Genomic DNA, 16,600 nt, shown 5'->3' on the forward strand with positions numbered 1-16,600 from the left:
GCGCTGTTTCCGTGGGGGCGCCGCTCCGGGGCCCCGTTCGCCACCTGCCCCGGGGAGGCGGCGCTGTGGAGGCGGTGGCTCGGGCCTCAGGGCCGCGGCTGGGGGCCGGGACCCCCCAGTGCCGTCCCCCCGTGCCCGCCCCGCTCGCAGCGCGCAGGCCCCGCGGCCGGCCCGGCCCGGCCCCGCCCGCAGTCGGGGCAGCGCGGCGGGCGGCGGCCATGTGGGTGTTCGGCTACGGCTCCCTCATCTGGAAGGTGGACTTCCCCTTCGAGGAGAAGATGGTGGGGCGCATCCGCGGCTACAGCCGCCGCTTCTGGCAGGGCAGCACCGACCACCGCGGCGTGCCGGGCAAGGTGAGGCGGCGGCGGGCCGGGCTGCGTCCGTCCGCCCGCAGCGCGGGCACGGGCTGGGGAACGGCCCCACCGGGCTCGGCACGGCTCAGCCCGGCTCCCTGCTGCGCCTCCGGGGGCCGGCAGCGCCCGTCGGAGCGCGGCTGTGCCGCCTGTCCGTGGACCTTTTCCTTCTTACCTGACGAGTGCACCTGGGCAGCACCTGATGCCTGCCGAGGGCAGGCACTCGGGTCGTCCCTTGTCAGCTACCCGGGATAAATATCCCCAGTTTGACACCCCCCCCCCCCCTTTTTTTTTACATACTTTTGAAAGTTTGAGGATTCATTTTCTCCTGGATTCTCTGCTGTCAATGAAAAAAACTTCTAATGAACTTCTGACAGGAAAATGATAACAAAAATAACCATCACTCCATTTTAATAGTGGAAAAATAACTGTGCTGCTCACTCATTTATACAGACATTAATCAAAATATTCTAAATATTTAAAATACTGCATGGTGTGGGTGTCTGGCTTTGGGGAGAAAGGCTGGTTGGTAAGTGAAGGCCAGACCTGTGCACCTGAGTAGCTACCTTGCTGTTGTTTTTCATCTTTCTTACTTTTTTACTTGAAGGAAGAAGCTTATTTACTGGTCAGAAAAACTACCAAAAACCTAAAAATCCAGAAGCAAACACTTCCCATTTCATTGGAACATATGTAGTTTTTAGCCACTGGCATGAGAATAATAGTTTTTCTCTGCTGTGGGAGCCTGCATCACCCTCCCCATACAGGGGCTATCGCCCTCACGTAATTCTGAATGGCTCGACAAATGCTAAAGAAACAATAGGTTACAGAACCACCCAGTGGGTTAGATGAATGCCTTTGATGTGGCAGGACTATGTTATTTACAGCTGCAGATGCTGCTCACGGCTGAGTCATCAGAAATGCAAACTGATCATATATGTACAGAAACTGATACTTGGGTTCAGCTCTCTAACAATTTACCTACTTTGAATGTTGGTTTTGTATAGTGTAAACTTGTTTTCCTGATGCTTGCTAAAGCAGCTGTCGGCCCTGGTGACTCCACTCTAAAGCTGGAATGTAATTTTGGAAGAGCACCCCTAGCAAAAGCATAAGGATTCTTTTCATAAATAAAACAGCATGCTACATGTAGCGTGGAAGAAATTTTCATTTAGTCCCAACTAGCACTAATTACCACCTCAGAGACCACAGAATAGCTTGCACAGTACTTACCAGCACAAAGTCACTCTGAGTAAGCGTTCCTCCAGCTGCACGTGGCTGAATAAGAGGGGATGCTGGCTGGACAGCCCAGTGCTTTCTCAGTAGGAACCCTGATTCCTCACTCACCAGTCATCCCTCTTCAAACTGTGTTTGTGTGAGCGCTGTGACATTTCTATTCCTTTCCTGAATTTGGGAGTCCTGAAAAAAACATGCAAATGTTGTTCAGGTGGGGCATAAGAGTGGCTGATCCATAAGCCTCCTGAACTTGGGAAGCCAGGCTTTAAAGCAGTATTTTTACATCGGTAGAGAAAGTCCTCTCTTTGCGCTTCAGAAAGTAATAAAACCCTCACAGGCAAGTTCTTCCTTTCTGCAGGTATCCCTGGAGACCCCACTGTATTACCTTATTTTGGGCTAGCTGAAATTCAGGGGATACCCAGAGTGTGTTTCTGCAAATTTGGAAAATCTTGCAAAATGGCCATGCCAGGTTGCTAGCAACTAGCACAACCTTTGTTCCACGAAGCTTAATTCTTTGTATTTCTGCCCCAGCCCAGGTCATGCCCAGAACCATCATCTGCAAGCATACAGAGCCTTAAAACAAACAAACAAAAAAACCAACAGTGCCCATGCACTGGTCTATTTCTGTTTAGAAACAACGCATTATTGTTTATGCAAACTGGGTAATACATTTTATTTTTGTTTACAGAAACACTTAGCATTAACAAATACACTTTTTTTCTCAGAATCAAACAAGTTAATGCCCTCTTGCATTGCTGCAGTCCGTGAATTGTTGCTGTTACTTCCAAGGCAAAGAAGCTCCCTCAGTGAATGCTGAGAAGCACACCGTGGAGACTTCCCATTTAACCAGGCCAAATAATCGCTGCTATAAAATCATTAAAACCTCTGTGACATCGGAGATGACGTCTCTTGTGGGTGAACTACAAGTGAAACTGGTCCTTCGATACTAATGCATTTTAAAGAACAGCACTGAAATTCTAGCCAGCAAGTTAAAAAAGGCCCTCCTGAAAACACGAGTTGCTACAACATTCCACGGTCAGCGCAACAAAAACATACAGAGCACTTTTACATACAATGGCTGCAAGCTTTTAGTGCAAAACTCAGTTGACCCTGTACTTGTACTTTGAACTGCTCAACTTATGTTGTAGTAAGAAGGTTAACTAGTTATAAAGTGATGTTTCATTGTGGTGCCATATCTTGTAGTTTACAGGATGATAAATTAGAAAAAAGTTTTTTAAGAACAGAGTGCAGAAAAAAAAGAATTTTGTTTTTCAAAATATTCCTGAATTTATGCATTAGCTCTACTTAAGATTTTTGTTGGATTAGTGCAAACATTACTTTAAAGCCGCTTGAATCTTACCAGGCAATAAGTGTTCCCTGAAAAAAAGAGCCATTGGCTTAGAGAGACCTGAGTAAGTAAGAAGGGTTGTTTGCATAAATGGCAAATTCAGATTTCTTACTCCAAGCTTTAGAAAAAATGGCAACAGGAATACAGTCCTGCCTGATTCACATAAAACCTCTCAGACTGGAATGAGGGGGAAGTTGTGTATTTTTTAATACAATATAATCAAAGCGTATCTTAGTATTTTCACTCCTAAAAAATAAGGTTCAAAGCTTCCTAAACCTCATCCAGTAAGGCTGGCTTTCTAACCTGTGCATTGCTGGTTTTGGTCACCTCTTGGACTTTCCAGTGTTTCCAAATCTCCTGAAGTGTGATTCCTGCGTAATCACTTTCTATATTCAACTGGGTTTTTTTTGTTTTTTTTTTTTGGGGGGGGGGGGGCGGGAGAGAAGAGAGTGGTGTTAAAAACATCACCAACATGTTAAACTTTTCTCTTTTTCCAATAACAAAGCAGAGAGCTCACACTATGATAATAATCCCAGCTCCTTTTCTGAAATAACCAGCTTTTCATATTCACAAACTGTATTTTTAGCGTTCATTGTTTGAGAGATTCTCAACATAACAGTTCTGTTTTTCTTCCAACAGTATCAGAATAATCTACAGTTCCTTAGGCTACTAATTTTATACTTTAAAAATACTGAATTCTTGTTACTGCTCCAGTTCCCTAAAACATTCCCAGGTTTCAAGATTTGCTAAAATTATTCAGACTTGCTCAACTAATATAAAATGTGGGGGCATAATCTCACCCAGATGCATTAATCTGAACTATTACAACGTTCAGCAGCTCTCTGAAGAGCCCGGAGACGTGTGTGCCCATAGACCCTGTTTTTTTTCACGGCTGTTCTGTACAAGGTAACAAGAGCCACGTCTCAGAGCAGTGCTGAGGTAGGACTGCGTGCTTCGGTTCTGCCCTTTTCCTCGTGTGAGACAAGTTCTTCGTCCTGCTGTAAACCATAGGAACAGCACTGAAGTGCAAATACAAGCAAGGGCTGAAGTGTGAAACCACTGTTAGTACAATATGGTTCAAACCACACTGAGAGCTTTCTGCAGGCAAACAGCACAGTTTGGCGGGTTCTCCTTGTAATCCCCTTCCCATTTGCTGTAGCTGCTCCCCAGCTTTGCTGCCTGGTGCAGTGGCAGCTCTGACATGCAGGCTGTCGGTGTGTATCTGGATCTGCTAGAGACTCTGTAGCTAACCTTTGGATTTGCTTTGGGAAAAAAAAAAAAAACACTAAGGAAACTTGATGACATGATTAATTTAGCTCCTGCTGCCCGCTGTTAACCCCCATGGGACTCCCACATGTGCAGTCTGACATGGGGTTACCAAGTTTATACAGAGTAATTCAGCTTACAGTTAAATTGTTTTAAGATGATGAAGGGCTTTTAGTTTGTTAAATGTGAAATGGAGAAAAGAAGTCCCATCAGGAAACTGTCCAAATAAGATTCACTGTGAAGGTGTTACAGGATCCTGCTAGCCTCTGCATTTCTCTACTGTCTGTTCTGGGGCAGTGAAAATCCAGGATTGCCAGCCTTTGGAAATCAACCCCAGCTCCACTGGATGTCCCCAGCAAGGGGCTTAGGGGAGGATGGACAGACAGCTCCTGTTATGCTATCACTAGGCGCAGGAAAATGAAGTGCAAAAAGCTCCTCTTTGTTTAAATGATCTTGTTCTTTAAGGAAACCATTTCAAATTATTATATTCCTACTTACTAGCAAACTTTTGTTCCCCTTTCTGAAAATTTTCAAGAGGTAATCAAACTAAAATCATTTCTAAGGTAACACTCCCTTTTATTCCACCTTATTTTCACACCCAGATGCCAAAACTAATTGATTCTTCAATCAGTAAATATTCAGTAATTTTAGTACCTGAGCACTTTATGGTACCACTGAAAACAATCTAGCATGGCCATGGAAGATCTTACTTCAGTTTCATAGGACACATCAGCTAGACCTAAGGAACTGCAGGCTGCACAGAACTGATAGGAATTTCTCAAAGACACCTGATTTAGGAGGTTTGCCCTTGGCAGTACTCCTTGGGCACAACAGAAATCATTTTGGTTTATATTATATAGCCAGTCATTTACAGATGCATTACTTTCTTTACTTAGCTGGCAAGGGTAATACCTGTGGTTCTGTAATGGTGTTTGGTTTAGGCAGTTCCATGCAAGACAGACTCTACAAACCAATAAAACACATATCCTGGCCTTACCTAGACAAACAGATTGTTCTTTTCATCACACAGCCAATTTGAAGATGAACTACTCCTCAGTACTTCGCTGCTTTCAGAACTTTTTAACTTTACTGTTTCAGTGTTTTACATTTATTAGTTAGGCTTCAGATACAGGCATTGCTGGTAATACAGAGAAAGTGGTTCCACATCACAAAATGTCTCCTTAATCTACAATTTACAAATTCTTAGTGACCACTATGGAGAAGACAAGTTAGAGAAGTGTTAACGACTATGGAAGAAGCTGATGGCCATATAGAAAACAGCCATATGTATATACGTACACACATACGTATTCTGAATTATCTGTCAGAGCTGAGAAGCTAACTCAGTGTCATTATGGATAGTTTTATTATTTTTATTCTTGTAAAGACAGCTTTTCTTATATGTTGAATCATTAGAAAATGAATAATTGGGGGGGAGGGTGACTAGCACATGAGCCAATAAGCACAGCTGTATCTTGACAATTTTGTGAAGTACCAGATACTCTGTCTTGGAATGATTACGGCACGGCTGGATGACAGAAATATGTGTGAGTGTGTAGAGAGGGTCAGTCATCCCGGCCAGAGAGAGGTTGCTTCTGTATGAAGACAAATGAACTCTTCTGTTTGGTAAATAAAAAAGGCAGGAGTGAGAGTTGCATCGTAAAAGAATGAATGTATGGAGAAAGTGAATGGACAGCAAGAATCAACTATTTTTCCTAGTATCAGAATGAGAAATACTTAAAATTATCAGGAAAGAAGGCTCAAGGAAAAGAGAACAAACAAAACTAATAAAATACGTATTTAAATTGCAGAACTCACTGCCATGAGATTTGGCAGAGACTATATAAAAGGGCTTAAAACAAACTGGGCAAATAAGTAGAAAAGTGATATTGTGGTAGCTAAGACAGTAAGGCCTAGGTATAGGTTTTAATGCTGTGACTGACAGTCAGGAGAAAGTATTGTGGATGAACTGCTCCTGTTTGTGCTAATACCCATGCATGCATATATACCCACCAACAGCTTCTTACATAAATGTTTGTGTGCATGTGTTTCTTTAACAGCATCAGGTACTTCGGAAAAGAGCCTAAAACAGACAGGATGACAGACCATGGGTCTTTATCTAACTATGGCAGTTTTGGTAGTGTTTGTTCCCAGTTTGTTAAACCTAAAACATTTAGCAAAACATTTGATCATCAGAATTTCCCGTCTATTAAAAGAGAGAACACCTAGACTGAGTTCAGTATTCTTGTCCGGACGAGATTCGTTAAGACGCACTCTCTAAATAAACAGTCAATGATATATTTAGCATAACTCAAGGTGAGCCCTTCAGTACTATTATTAGTGCAGTGTGTTAACTAGCTTCCTTTGAGATTAAAAACTGAATGACAGCAAAACAGCTCCAGGTAATTTATTGATTGAGACTGTTTTCAAATAGACTAAGATGAACATGTGCATTTCCTATGTCATGCTTTTTATAAAGAAACACCTCAGTTATCTTGCTTAATTGTATAGAGCTGTTTCCTCAATGTACTCAAATAGCAATCATTTTAGTATTTTCTTAGTCTTGTTGCCTTATTTTATCAATCAGATCAGAAACAAATGGCGGAAGCTGGGTGAAGAGTGGCATGAGAATGAAAAAATACAGCACCTCAGAGCTTATAAATAAACAGCCTTTAAGATTATAAAAGATCCAACATTTAATAAATAGTATCTATAGTTGATGGTATCTGTTAAGTGTTCTGTAAAAACTAAATTTCATATTTTGTTTGTTATGAAAAGAAAGTAGGGCTTTCCAAAGGCTTAGCGAAGGCAAAGACCTATGTTATTACTGTGTGAGAGAGAGAAATACAGGTATAGACTAAGCAAACAGAAAAGCACTGATATGTCAATGAAACTACTACAGATGAGTCAGAAAAAGACTGAAATGATGTAGTAGTAGAAGAATGAAAGCTAGCAAAAACTAAGTGAAAGACATGTATGTACACCGAGTTCAGATTATCTTTGTAGCTCCTAAGAAAATTAATTTCTGTCCTAGACTACAATTGAATGAATGGCAGCGTCTCTGCTTTCCCTTACATCAAACCAAAGACACTTGCACACTGATCTGATGCTAAAATCAGCAATTTTACACTACGGATGTAGTAATTTCCTCACAGTGTTTTATGTTTATATTTTAAAATGCTGTTATTTAGTGGTTGGTCTCATTGATCCTTGTGGGTCCCTCCCAACTCGGGATATTCTATGATTCTCCAGGTCATACAAAAAAATAATCATTAATTATCTTTTCTGTATTTACAAACTGGCTTCCTACTCTTCCTGCAAGCTACTCATAGGAAAAAGAAGCCATTCTAAAGGTATCCTCCCTCTGCCCAGTAAGACAGAAGGAGCTGGGAGGGGGAAAAGAGGAGGAAAACAGTCTTCTGCACAACCCCCCCCTTTTTTTTTCAACTTTGAGTAACACAGTACTAACATAAAGAGTTTCGTCTTACTAAAAATTACTAGCAGATTTCTTTGCTGTATGTTTTCAAAACCATCTAATTTGCACAGTGCTTTTAAACCTAGGAGTTGCCATGTGTCACAGCGTATAATTAACATTTTCTAAAATCCAGTTAGTGCAAGCCAAACCAGAAATGGTAGTACCTTGCTTAGGGTATGCAAGCTAGATTTCGATGTTACATTCTTTTCCATGACTGTGTATAAACTTTTTGTCTACAAGTGAGAAGGTTCACCTCACTGTCATTATAGAGAAAAAAATACAGCGTAGTCCTGAGAAGAAGCAACGTGACTGAGGAAGGTGCATTCAACATAGTTTTGATTTAATTAATTGTCATCAGTGATTTACAATGAAAGCTTCTTACTGAACTAATGATGGTTTTCTTTTAATTTTAGCCTGGAAGAGTTGTGACTCTGGTTGAAGACCCTGAGGTACAGTACTCCTGTCTCTGTAGTGTACAGACTGTCCTATTGTGTTCCCAGCCTGTGTAGTAAGTCTCTGTTAATTTTGCTTCTCTACAACCCAATAATTGAGTTATCTTTACTGCAGTGAAACGTTCTCTCAAAATTCCTTGGAGCTACACCAATGACTATTCATTATTTCAAATAAATCCATCAGTCTAAACTAAGCAACTGGAAGTAGTTTCGGTCTGTTATTATGAAAGGTAAATTTTTAAGTATTGTCCTGAAGAGTCACTTCAGCTATCCAGCGGCATATTTACAGCGTTGAAGACACACTGATATTAGACATTAGATGTTGCGTTAGAACCACAATCTTAGCCTCCCAAAATAAAAACTGAAACACACCAAGATAATATTAGTGTTAAAAATGAGATGTCTTTGCCTTATTTTTTGCTACAGAGATAAAATGCTTAAGGAATTAAATGCCACAACTCTACATTTAGTTTCTACGTAACGTGAAATAAGCTCCTGTGTAGGAAAAAAATATCTTTGGCCTGAGTCTACTGTTCTTGCTCATCTTTCAACTTGTTACTTGGGTCTCACTTAGAAAAGCACAAGGGAAATGTCTGGGTTGTGAGAGGGAGGAGAGGTGAAACCAGGCCTACGCTTTCAGTCATGTAAGTTGTAGGAAAACTAAGATTTTTCTGCCTTTACCCAGTCCTAATTCTGTTTGATAATAATGAACCTATCTTTACAACTGCATGCTACTACAACTACTACATTACTTTTAGGGATCTTACGCACCAGAGAGCTCTTGGTTGGACTGCTCACCAGCCAGGACAGGACTCATGAGGCTGGGAAGCCCTGGGAGATTATTTGATGGTAGACCTTGGGTACAGGTGCTCCCCCAGTCCCTGCAGACCCTCAGTGCAGCAGAGCTGCTGTGTTCGGTGCCTTGCTGTGATGGTCGTGTCCATCCAGCTGCTTGACGCTTGAAGGGAGTGTGTCCCTGCAGGTACTGCTGCCTCCAGAGCAGGTGAGGAGCAGGGCTGGAGCAAGGCCACACAACACAAGGCTGGAAGACAGGGAGGATGGGTATTTTGGCAGTCATTAGTTTTTATTTACAGTAGCTTATCTGTACGGTTATGATAATGTTGTCTTATCAACCTATGCCCTGAAATAGCAGCCACAGATAGAGGTAAGTTTAACTGTAATCGTAAAGTTCATCTGTTTGTGCAGTTAGCAAAACCAGCAAAATGCAATGCACTGTCTCTCATTGTGATTTTCTGTACCTTTCTAGTAAGAGTTTTTTTCACGTTGCTGTACTGCTGGGTACCATTATGTTACACAGACTTCCATATAAACAAAGAATGGTTATGTTTGTTGTCACTCGGTTTCTATTGTTAAGCAAACTTACTTGTTGCCATAGAAACTTTTTTCCCCTTAGCAAACCAGTTTTGTTTGTTTGGTGTTTTTTATTTTTTTCCCTTTTCTCCAGAATCTGGTACGGCCAGATAATCACACCTCACACATAGACACCGAATACTGTGACAAGTAATGTCCTTTAATTCCAGTAACTCATTCTGCAGCTTCAGAAGGTAACCTTATGTTGACCCCACTTCAGCAGCCTGCAGCTGTTATGTCCCCTGCCCCGAGCACGGTGGTGGCAGCAGCAGCAGCAGCAGCGGTGCTTTCTGTCATTGGCATTGCCAGCCCTCAGCTCAGTGGCAGCCATGCATCCTTTTTCACTGGCGATAGGCACAGCACAGTTTGGAAGCGTCTAGCTTGGAGAGTTAGTTTAATTTGCTCCGTCTGCATTTCTGCACCAGTTAAGAGGAAACCACACTGAAAAGGAACACTGTGCGCTTGTCAGATTTCCGGGTTTTAATTTTTCATCATCTGAAATAGGGATCCCCTACACTGAAAACAAAATGAATGAACTAGCAGCACTTGCCTGCTTCAACCAAGTGTTACGCAGCCCCTGTTCCCACCACACCTGCAGAGATTTTCCTACCCACAAGGTACATCAATGTGGCCGATTTAAGTCAAGCGCACAGCACGTGCAGAAGGGACCGGGCGTAGCGCTGCTGCATCCCATGCAGACAGCTGTAGCAAACCCACACCACAAGCAGCCGAGGGGAAGCAAGGACCCCTTTTTGTACTCCCCAGGGCTGCTCTTGGCAGCAGCACATGTAATGGTGTGGCCATCTACAGAGGGTGCCATAGGAAATGCCTCCTGTGCATTTTTTCTTAATGAAATGCCTTTGACCTGCTTGTTAAGGTCTGACTGCCAAACTAACTCTCAATAACAAACGTCACCACCCCACCATTATTATGACTAAATACCAAGGTCTCATTTTAAGGAAAAAAAAAAGTTAATTGTTTTGTCATCATTACTGTAGCATTGATGTGTGTACCAGCTTCACTGCAGGAAGAACCCACATTCGATGTTGGCAGTAGACAAAACTGATTATCGTTTAGTTTAAAGCAGCATTCATAAGAAACAGTGTGTAGCCTGTAAGGGATAACAGACCGTAACCATTTGCCTGTGCTACTTACAACAAAACAAACAAAAGCCAACAACATCCTGTTAATCTGTCCCTACTCAGATCTCACTCATCTGCCCATACAAAACTCTGTAAGGGAGTATAACTAATTCACACCACAGTTAAATGCTTTCTCAGAGATTTTATCCATGAGGATGATGAAGAAATAATCAGATTTACTAAGACAGTGATGAAATTAATCCCAGCAGTGTTTGCTGAGGAGCTGGCTATGTCCCAGTTGTGCAAACTGAAGGTTTATCCCAGCATTTTCTTCTCAGGTTCAGTATCAGCACAGTAGCATTACCACCCTCCTCCTGCCAAATGTGTGTGACAGAAGTGACACCCGTATCCTTAAAACTGAACATGTAACTAAACAGAGACAAGACTTGGTCAAAATTACTTCGAATTTGGTACTCTTTACAATTTTCATTTCCACTCTGTTATCTTTGTGAGGTCAGGAAGACACTGTGTGTCCTTCCTACCAGCTCTTTAACAGTCAGTCTTCAGAAGCCCACAAAGGCTATTCACTATTTCAAATTTAACTGCAACAAGAAATTGTTTCATAAGAAAGGCCTTGGCATCAGGAAGAGGGTGGAGGATCAATCTGCATAATTGCTATTTTGATCTAAAATTTCCTAAATAGATCAGCCCTTTTAATATGGGACTCTTTATAAGAACAGTTTAGAAATAGTTACAAGACTGAAAATGGAAGATAAAATGCAAAGAAAGTTTTACCGAAATTAAACAAATACATTAATTTCTGAGTATGCTTTTAAACTCTGCTTGGGTTTTTCTTTTCTTATGTCCTTCAACAGGGGTGTGTATGGGGTGTTGCTTACAGATTGCCAGCTGGAAAAGAATGTGAAGTCAAGGCATACCTAGATTTCAGAGAGAAAGGAGGCTACAGGACTACAACTGTCATTTTCTATCCAAAAGACTCATCAATAAAACCATTTGATGTATTACTGTACATTGGAACTTGCGATAACCCTAACTACCTTGGTCCCGCGCCTCTAGAAGAAATTGCTGAACAGATTATTAATGCGGTTGGTCCCAGCGGAAGAAACACAGAATACCTGTTTGAACTCGCTAACTCTATGAGAAACCTTGTACCAGAAGACGTGGATGAACATCTCTTCTCCTTGGAGAAACTAGTAAAGGAACTATTGGAAAAACATCAAAGCGTAAATTGCCTATAGAATAACTTATTTCTTTTAATGATCTTGCTTCATCTTCAGAGGAATGGTTTCGTTGCACAATGGCTATATGACTTGGAGGCATGTTTCTCTGTACTATGCTATCTTATTTATTTTAATATTGCGTTCAAAAGAGTAGTTAGTCATTAAAACATACGGTTTTAAAAATCATACTTTTGGGAGTCTGCAGAAGGGGGAGCAGGGGAAGTGCTTTAGGTTTGAATTTGGTATATTGTTTTCTTTTTTATCCAAGGATTACATCTTTCTTTACAGAAATCTCAAGAGACCCACTTAAGCCTCTCTATTATTTCAGGTTAAAAAAAAATCTTTTAAGTATTTTTAGATGAAAATCTGCATTCAGATACAACTCCCATTGATTCAAGTGATGTTTTTTTCAGATTCAAGACTGGCATGGAGCTCAGTGCAGCTAAACAGATGAATGTTAAGTAGGTACTGTAAACTGCATAGTAAATGCATAGTAGGAAACTTGTATCAGCATTCAAGTTCATCGAAATTAAGTTGTTCCATTGCATTAGTGATCTTACCCTGCATGTTTGTCCGTAAGACACAGAGGATAAACTGTCAGTGTCACAAAAATAGTCCTTTCCCTTGGCTCATTGTGTCAAGCCCCAGAAAACCAAAGTGCCGGGGTACTCCGACACAAACAAGCAGTACCATATTAGTGCCTCATTTTATTTTTCAAGATTAAAGAATAAAACTAAAGTGTTAAAAATAACTAAGAGTATGACTTGAAGCCACGATGCAGCAAGAACGTTCAGAAACTCTCAGCTTTGTTATTTGCCTTTAGATGCTGTTGTAACCCAATTTTGTAGAAACTCGCCAGTCTGTGAGGATAGATTTTGCGCCAGTGATGTTCAACCAGCGTTTCAGGGATTCGCAGACAAAAGGTCATTAAGAAAGGAACACTCTTTTCAGTCAACTGACACGTTTTACGGACTTCTAGCCAAAAAAAGTTGGAAAAGCCACCAGTTTAGGCTAATAGCCTTACTTTACGCAAAACGTAGGCAAATGGAGTTTCCGTCCGAACAAGGACTTGTCTCGCTTCTCAAAATTTTAAGTTATTTTTGTTAACTTTCAATGAAGTGTATTTTTTTTAATGTTAAAAAAAGGTCCTGTTTCAAGTACCATGTAGCATCTTATTTTCTCATGCAGGGAATGTATATATGTTCAGTAGGCGTTTGGAAGCCTATATTTTGCATCAGTACTTGCAAAACCAGTGTGTTTCTATTATACAGGTTGTCCATTTTCCTTCTTTGCATTTTCCTGTTTTATATTTGTAATTCCTTGAAAATACTAGGGTTATCAGCATAACAAGCTGCTGTTATTTTTCTTGGCCACCTACAAAAGCCAAAAAGAACATTAATAAATGTTAGTGGGAAACATTTGAAAAAGGCACCCAGATGAGTAGATTGTAGGATATTAAATTCAAACCTAAATTCCAGATAATAAGATTACTTAAAATATTTAGCCAAGAAAGCTGTTTTTTTAAATACCAGATTACAACTTTAGTATGCTTCTGGCATCACTCAAGCATACATTCACTGAGGAAAGAAAAAAACAGTTTACTAGTTTTTAGAAGCTACTGTTTTGTGGTTGAATGCCACTCTTAATAAAAGAGTGTGTAATAGGGTCTCACTTGATGGACTACTATAACTTGCAGAAGCAAATCCTCTGATGATATTAGCAAAATAATCCCATGTACTGAGGCCCCATTGTTCCATTAGTACACGAGTTACTTGCAAACTGTTGGAATAAATATCCTTCAGAGGTCTTGATTCTCCACTGCACTGTGCTGGTTTAAGATCGATATAACTGAGTGGAAGAGCAACCTCAGCTAATTCAGCTGTACAGCGGGACAGAAGCCTGATGGGGATGTCCAGGTGTCCGTCCATCACAACAGCCATTAAGATGCCTGAAGATGGAATTAAACATTTGAGCGAGAGTGACTTCACACACCAAAGACTGACAGTGATAGCCACATCAGCACTGAGGAACATGCAGTTATGCATGCATTATTTCCCCTGACGTAGAGTCACTCTTAAGTGTTATGGGATACTGAACTGTAACTGAAAATGTTATGTATGAATTATTTCAAGAATATTTATGTGTTCCTCCCGCAACAAAACCAGACAAAAAGAAGAACCAAACAGCACTTCTTTTCTTGTGCTTGCCTCAGATAGAAGCAAGCTTTAGTGAAGTTAAAACACGTAAGATGGCCTGTCAACTCTACGCATTTTTTAATTATTTCCCCAAAGGCTTATCTGTGTTCCTTAAAACAGAGCAGGGGTTGCATACACTCACTAATGATCCAAAGACATCAGCAATGATTCTCTCTTTAAAACTAAATTTAAGCACTGTGTTGGGGCATTGTAATTATGTATGGCTCTACAGTTTGTATCTTTACTTATATTCAGGACATTGTTGGTTCATTTGCTTTCCAGATTCATAAAACTTGCAATAATATCTGTAATGATACATTCCAGTTTGTACATACAACTTCAATACAATAAAAATGCATCACATTTATTAACTGTGTTGGAGAAAGAAATTTCCATTTTTTTCCTCAATTTAAAGAGTATCCAGTAATAGGATGGACATCCCTGTGTATCTTAATTCTATCTTGTTACAAAATGATATTAGATCTAATGATGAAAAATGATATACATGAGCTAGCTACTATTATGAAGTCTTAAACTGTCCCAACGGAAGTAATTAATTAAAGCACCAGAAATACACACTTAATCTTCCTTTACGGGATCTAAGCCATGACTCTTCACACAGCTTCAGTCACCAACAAAAGCCCAGTATACTTTCAGATGTTACTCGCCAAAAAAAAAAAAAAAGATACACACTTTCTGTATGCCACATGCCTTTTTTTTTCCCCTACTTGTTACAACTAAATCTGAATTTGTGACAAAATTGATAAGGGATTTTAGATAGGGCTTAATAATACAAACACACAATAAGTGACCTCTAAACTTGTTTCTACAAGTCTGAACATTTCAGGCAATTCTGCTGAAAGCACAGGAAAAAGCATACTTTTCTGTTCAAAATACCAAGGATAATTGATCCCTTACATGCAAAATACCCCATCTTTTGAACACCACTTACCCCCAAAGCTGAAACAACACGTTTACAAAACTGGCTGCAACATCTCCCCTCAGTATTGTATTACTATTTCATTTTCTATCATTGTTTCCTGAAGTTCACCGGGTTATTAGATTAACTCAGATTTGCATCCCTTCCCATCTCTTACTTCTAGTATGTATCTGGATACAGATTCTATTCAAACTACAGAGCTGAGAATGTTGAAAAAAAAAATACTACAGCTCCCCCATCAGACCCATTTCTCCATGTCTGTTCTGCTTAGCAAAGTTAAAAAAAAAAAAAAAATAGGCGATTTCCCACTGTTCAGCCAAGCTGCTGACAGGAAGAGGGGATGTTGGCTGTCTACACTGGCAGACACTGGGACAGCAAACCACCAGCAGGGCCCTGTATCTTGACTTCCCGCTATCCGAGAATATATTTTTTGTAAGATTAGAAACTGATTTTCAAGTAATTAGGCTTCTCTAGAAGGCTTCTGCAAATGGCTTGATCCTCATTTTAACTACCAACCACAGTACAGCTCTAATTATTCTAACTTTGCATTCCCTCAGTATTCATATACTAAGGTAATTTCCTTGCTCCTCTGTGGCTTTATTCAACTAACTTCCCTTCAGTTGTGCCCTCCTTTATTATCTCAGAGCCTTGCCTGCATCCATCTGGTCTTTTACAGCTTAGGTCTTCTCTCCTGGCATTGTGCTCTCATTGTACACGTACTTAAACTGGAAGAAGAGTTCTTTTCCCAGCACAGCTCTGGCACATGTTTAACAGGAAAAAAAAAATTACAGCCTTAATCAATCAAACAAAAATATGTTAGCAAAGCTCAGAAGTATTGACTAGGCCTGTGACAGCTGTTTAGTAAAGATTTGAGCTACTTCACCTATATTATTTCCATCTAGAAGTTGTTCTTCTAATCAGGACAAAAATCAACCAAGGGCATACAAACCATTTATTTAAACTGTTTAAACAAACTCAGCTTGTTTTGCTGGGTAAACACGGATGTACATACATACATCAAGCTGCTGGCAAACATAAAGAAGAAATTCCTGGAACAAACCGTCTGAAACCAATCCACCTGAACTGACCACACATCATCCAGTTAGCTTTCTCCACCACCACTGAGATTTTTGCTGGCATCATTTCCTTCCTTTTGCCTTCATACTCCTAGCACCAGCCACATACTAGTTTACTTCTCTCATTAAAGATTTCAGCCCCCATTCTGCTAGTCTGAGTTTATTAAGAATTGCTATATGCTGCCAAAACATTCCCTTTATCCTCATACTACATCCCATTATCGATTGCAAAGCAGACAGTACTAATTGCCCCACCTTTCTCCTTCCACAAGTCTCCATTTCAGTCCAGCCATTTCTCAACTTACAGTTTGTTCTTAATTGAAGATAAAAGGAAGTGCTTCATTGTATTTACTTGAACACAAAATTGTGTTCCTTATTTCTTTGTACCTTCCAGGTCTACTCTACACCATAGAAGTCGTGCTGGTATTACTCTAAAAATCTGGGGAAAAAACAGGAAAACCTAACCCAGTCGAGCCAGTAGAAAAGGGTACATCAGCATCACCACCGTACACTTTGTAACGCAGGTTGAACATCAGTGATGCCACTCTGGAAAGGCACATGCATTGCTCCA

General features: G+C 40.5%; 2 protein-coding genes across 3 annotated transcripts in view; one reads left to right on the forward strand and one right to left on the reverse strand.

The window, feature by feature from the left end:
- Positions 1-16,600, reverse strand: part of ASB3 (ankyrin repeat and SOCS box containing 3) — a 32,038-nt gene that overhangs the window by 14,334 nt on the left and 1,104 nt on the right. The window contains exons 1-2 of one of the 2 annotated variants that reach the window (XM_083832304.1): positions 8,896-9,034; positions 1,581-1,766 (exon numbers count right to left, since the gene is read on the reverse strand). The gene's annotated coding sequence lies outside the window, so the exon portion shown is untranslated. Of the gene's footprint in view, positions 1-1,580; positions 1,767-8,895; positions 9,035-16,600 lie in introns of those variants that run through there. The other variant, XM_083832305.1, reaches the window with a different exon arrangement.
- On the forward strand, positions 121-14,394 carry CHAC2 (ChaC glutathione specific gamma-glutamylcyclotransferase 2). Its single transcript, XM_083832309.1, has 3 exons — positions 121-353; positions 8,086-8,121; positions 11,453-14,394. The coding sequence occupies exons 1-3, from the start codon at positions 219-221 to the stop codon at positions 11,834-11,836; spliced, it is 555 nt and encodes a 184-aa protein (XP_083688435.1). The 5' UTR covers positions 121-218; the 3' UTR covers positions 11,837-14,394.

The sequence above is a fragment of the Anser anser genome (assembly GCF_964211835.1).
Source record: "Anser anser genome assembly, chromosome: 3".
Taxonomy (NCBI): domain Eukaryota; kingdom Metazoa; phylum Chordata; class Aves; order Anseriformes; family Anatidae; genus Anser; species Anser anser.